At 43.4% G+C, this 5,110-nt stretch overlaps 1 protein-coding gene across 1 annotated transcript; it reads right to left on the minus strand.

Moving 5' to 3' along the window:
- Nucleotides 1-1,582: 1,582 nt before the first annotated feature.
- Nucleotides 1,583-2,369, minus strand: LOC122067953 (monothiol glutaredoxin-S17). The gene is made up of 2 exons (XM_042631785.1): nt 2,020-2,369; nt 1,583-1,726 (listed from the first exon to the last, which is right to left on the minus strand). Exons 1-2 carry the CDS (start codon nt 2,188-2,190, stop codon nt 1,598-1,600), a joined length of 300 nt encoding a protein of 99 aa, XP_042487719.1. The 5' UTR covers nt 2,191-2,369; the 3' UTR covers nt 1,583-1,597.
- Nucleotides 2,370-5,110: the final 2,741 nt, after the last annotated feature.

Consider the following 5,110-nt stretch of genomic DNA (forward strand, 5'->3'; position numbering starts at 1 on the left):
TAGTGAGCCTGGAAGTTAAACTTGACCTAGAGGAAGCCATATTTCTAGCAAGTATCTGGAAATTCTCTTGAGGAGAATGGCATAGGGAAGAAAATGGAGGAACTGGACGCAGAATAGCATGATCAAGCTCTTTTTTTAGCTACTGGCTCATATGAGGTTTCTTTGCAAGCTTTGACTGTGTCTAGTAGGAATCCCGCTCTACCTTCTTATTTATTTTGTGGTTTGAAGTATGAGAAACTGGTTCAAATAGAAGAAGCAAAGGACCTAAAGAAGACTAATTAGTCTAGCCTAACTATTTCATATCTCCAATTCACTGACAAGGCAACAACACAGTTCTTTTTCAAGGCAAGCAATGAAAATGTTAGATTTCCTTGCATGCTCAGTTCTTTGAGCTTAAAATGTTAGATTTCCTTGCATGCTCTGTTCTTTGAGCTTAATGTATAACTATTATAAAATGTAATTTTTGGGGTTACAGACTTTTCTGCAGTTGTAGGTTGAGTTTGGGTGACGATCCAACTTTGTATCATGGAAATACCATTAGGAGCAACAGATAGACCTTCCTATATTCAGGATCCAACTGTTGATGCATGGCAGAAACCTTGCAAGGTGGAAGTAAGAAATTAAGTTTCAACTTCAGTCAAGGTTTGAGTCATTACTGAACCAAAATAGTTGCATTTCTGCAATTAAAAAAAAATCACTGATTCTCTCAAAATTACTCTGCTATATAAAAGACTTCAGCTAAGTTCAACAAAAGCAGAAAAATATTTTCAAAATTTATGCCAGTCATTCTCCGCCTAAATGTGTATCCATTTAAAACCATGGTTGGAAGGGTACTATCCATATATTACAAAAGAACATCCTGATCAAAAGCATATTATCACTTTATCCTCATACTTCGCATCTCTCTTTTGGATTCTGTTCTGAGTAGCTTCTAGGCTCAAGTCTCTCCATAAAGGAAATTTTTTAATAAAGGTACGGATGGTTTGAAGAAATATTTTCTTGTAAATTGGAGACCTATGTCCTACAACAAAAAGGAGGGAGGTCTTGGCAACGCACTTGAGATTAGCACATCACTTTTCAGGCCAGTGGAACACTTCTCCTCATGCCTTCAGTGTTTAAAAACACTAGAATACTAAAAAGCCAATACATCAAGTGAAATGATCAAGAAAAGTTGACTAAAAAAGCCCAAAGTACAACCTTAATGAAATGATGATATTCATTTTGCAGAACATCATTGGGTGCTTGAGTTTAAGCAAATACCATATTGCAGCATACTCAATTAAATGCATATGAGCATATACACTAATCCACATATATGGACGCACACTTTGAAATAAGGGTAGAGAGGAGCTACCTAAATTTATTATCAGCAAGACTTTAATTATAAGCAAAACTCCCTCGCAGAAATTACAAAAAGAAATAAACTTGAAATGCTAATCATTGCTTTAAAACAAAACCCAGAACCATATCTTAAAGTTTACCTTCATTATATTCCGGAAAATAGAAACATAAGTCCCCACCTCTTAATCATGTCCATTTGCACACTTGCCTCTCAGTGTTTAACAAGATCGTATATTCAATTTGAGAAAGCAACATATTATAGTAAGAGGGGGGTGAATATATCTTCAAAAACAAGCATTGCAAAACTGACCTTGAAGAAGGCAAAGTAAGGAACTGCAGAAACGGAATAGGCCTCGGAGAGTTCTGGTTGTTCTTCAGCTTCAACCTGCAGAACACAACCACAAATTGCAATAAGAGCAGTATCATTCAGAATGGTAAAATGATAACCTAAGTAATAATCAAAAACCACACATGAAAAATAAAAAAACAAATATGAACCCTAACACCCGTTGAAGAAAGTACATCAAAAGACTGAATCAAACACTTTAAAAGTATATTTGGAAATAGAGATTACTACAGAGCAAAAGGATAAGAACCCAAGTACCCAACGAGGGTAACCAAAAAAAAAATCCCAGAAACCAGAGATATTGATAAACTATGAGATTACAGAAAACAAACCCTGAAGAAATGAGAATTGGGAAAATCGGTGGCGAGATGGGAAAAGACTTGATCCATGTGCTTGGACGCTTCGCACCACGACGCCCAAAAATGGAGAATAACTGGTGACCCTTGGCGGAGCACATCATCAAGCTCCTCCTTTGCCTTCAGATCCTTCACAGAACCACCCATGCTTGATCACTCCTGAATCCCCTCTTCGGAAGAGAGGACTAGTAGTAGAATTAAGAAATAAAATAAACGGAAAAGAGGCGCCGCGCCTTTTAGCAAAGAAGAAGCTACAATAGAATGGAAGACAAAAGAGATGCTGCTTTCCCTCACCACATTTATTCCAAAGTTCCCAATCATAATAGGATTGTAGGAATTAGGATCACTACTTTAGGTATTTTCTTAAGGGTCATTCTATTATTACCACAAAAAAAAAAAAAAAGTAAATAAATCATTCTATTTTGTCTCCATCTTTATTTTTTTTTTAATTAAATTTTATTTTATTTTATTTTATCTTATTTTTTTATGTATTAAAATTGGGATCGACCTAACAAACACAAGGCTTATTTCTATCACCTACCTTACTTGCCCATATTTACTCAAAATTTTATTTTTTGAACTCCTTTTCTGATTTTTCTCTATTTTATCTCCGTCTTTAATTTTTTTTAATTAATTTTATATCCTTTTTTTCTTATATGTATGAAATTGGGATTGATATAAAAATGAATAAATAGGCTTATTTTTATCATTCCCTGTATTTATCATAATTACTACAAATTTTCTATTTTTAATTTCTTTTTGAATTTCCACAATAACAAGATTCTCTCTTTGTCTCCTCATAATTTAAAACCCTATTGCATAGATTGTGAATTGATCGAGTCCCGAATCTCAATTGGTTTTGGTTGGGTCAAATCGATTCTTCACCAATTTAATACCCTGCAACGTTATCACGTCATTTAGTTAATAAAGTCTCGTAAGGTAGGGATGAACATATTTATATTCGATTGATTAATTATTTATCTGTAATGTGGTCAAGTTAATCTAACCAACTATGTTATAATTGATTTTTTTTTTTTTAGGTAAACATTATAATTGATTTTTATATGGTGTTAATTGGGAAACTAGTTATAAATATACTATAAACGAGTTTATCAATATATAAAACAAGGTAATCTGACTATAAACAGTGTCAATCAGCCCCGCAATCCCGCTCAAGCTCTCATTGAGCTACAATCAAACACCAAACAGTTTACTAACTGTTGCTGCCAAAAACCCCGCTGATCCAACCTACACAAACACAGACGACGGAGGCCCGGAACTTTGTCCGGGGTTAGTCCTCCGACGCTCAAGTCAGGGTCGGCCGCACAGTTCAATAAGGGGGTAATGGTGAGGGTGTTAGAGCTTACCTTCCCCTTTCTTCCGTGCCTTCTTATATAGCTCTTTGGCCTTAGGGTTTTTCCCCCTTCGGCCTTCTTAGAGTCCTACTCGAATACGTCCAACCTTCTGGGGGGAATATTCCCCCCATGCAGACGACGTGATCCCGCATGATTCTGCGGGCGTGCCTCGGTGACTGCGCGTGCTCGAGTGTGAGTGGTCTCTTGGACCCTTCGTCTGGCGGTGGACACGTGTCCCAGAGACGACACGTGTCATGGCCCCCACCGAGGGGTTATTTTAGCTATATCAGGAGCCCCCTTACTTCCACTAGGAGTTTCTTCCTGTGGGAGTAACCATCTTCTTTGGTTGACTTGTTCCTTCGGCCTTGGCATTACCAGTGTCCAAGGTTTGGGGTCGACCGAGAGAGACCTTTGACCGCTTTGGATCGACTTTGCTGAGCCCCCTGCCGATCGGTCAGCACCATTTGGCTCTACTGAGCCCCCTGCCGAGGGAGGGACCTTTGGCCAGTTTCGTTCGTCTCTGGCCGAGCTCCCAACCGAAGGACAGATCCTCGGTCAGGTCTGTTCGGCTTTGCCAAGCCCCCGGCCGAGGGAGGGACACTCGGTCAGGTCCATTCGGCTTTGGCCGAACTCCCAACCGAAGGAGGGACCCTCAGTCAGGTCCGTTCGGCTTTGGCCGAACTCCCAACCGAAGGAGGGACCTTCGGTCAGGTCCGTTCGGCTTTGGCCGAACTCCCAACCGAAGCAGGGACCTTCGGTCAGGTCCTTTCGTCTTTGGCCGAACTCCCAACCGAAGGAGGGACCCTCGGCCAGGTCCGTTCGGCTTTGGCCGTACTCCCACCCGAAGGAGGGACCTTCGGTCAGGTCCGTTCGGCTTTGGCCGAACTCCCACCCGAAGGAGGGACCTTCGGTCAGGTCCGTTCGGCTTTGGCCGAACTCCCAACCGAAGGAGGGACCTTCGGTCAGGTCCGTTCGGCTTTGGCCGAACTCCCCACCGAAGGAGGGGCCCTCGGTCAGGTCCGTTCGGCATTGGCCGAACTCCCAACCGAAGGAGGGGCCCTCGGTCAGGTCCGTTCGGCTTTGGCCGAACTCCCAACCGAAGAGGGGGACTCTTGGTCAAGTCCGTTCGGCTTTGGCCGAACTCCCAACCGAAAGGGGGACCCTCGGTCGGGTCTGTTCGGCTCTGGCCGAACTCCCAATCCGAGGTGAGGACCCTCGGTTAGGTCCGTTTGGCTTTGGCCGAACTCCCAAAAGAGAGGGGGACCCTTGATCAGGTCTGTTCGGCTTTAGTCGAGCTCCCAATCCGAGGTGAGGACCCTCAGTCAGGTTCGTTCGGCTTGGCCGAACTCCCAACCGAAAGGGGGCCCCTTGGTTTGGTCCTTTCGACTTTGGCCAAACTCCCAACCGAGTGGGGGACCTTTTGTCAGGTCCGTTTGGCTTTGGTCGAACTCCCAATCCGAGTTGAGGACCCTCGGTGAAGTCCGTTCGGCTTTGGCCGAACTCCCAATCTGAGGTGAGGACCCTCGGTCAGGTCCGTTCGGCTTTGGCCGAACTCCCAACCGAGAGGGGGCCCCGCGGTCAGGTCCATTCTTCTTTGGCCGAACTCCCAACCGAGAGGTGGACCCTCGGTCAGGTCCGTTTGGCTTTGGCCGAACTCCGAACCTAGAGGGGGCCCCTCAGTCAGGTCCGTTCTGCTTTGGCCGAACTCCCAA

This window comes from Macadamia integrifolia, unplaced genomic scaffold (assembly GCF_013358625.1).
Source record: "Macadamia integrifolia cultivar HAES 741 unplaced genomic scaffold, SCU_Mint_v3 scaffold3270, whole genome shotgun sequence".
Classification (NCBI taxonomy): Eukaryota; Viridiplantae; Streptophyta; class Magnoliopsida; order Proteales; family Proteaceae; genus Macadamia; species Macadamia integrifolia.

Excerpts from the sequence above, each read along its gene's own strand:
- LOC122067953 (XM_042631785.1), bottom strand. The coding sequence starts at position 2,190 with ATGGGTGGTTCTGTGAAGGATCTGAAGGCAAAGGAGGAGCTTGATGAT. Across the intron at positions 1,727-2,019 it reads CCAATTCTCATTTCTTCAGG|GTTGAAGCTGAAGAACAACC; the intron begins GTTTGTTTTCTG and ends TGTGTTCTGCAG.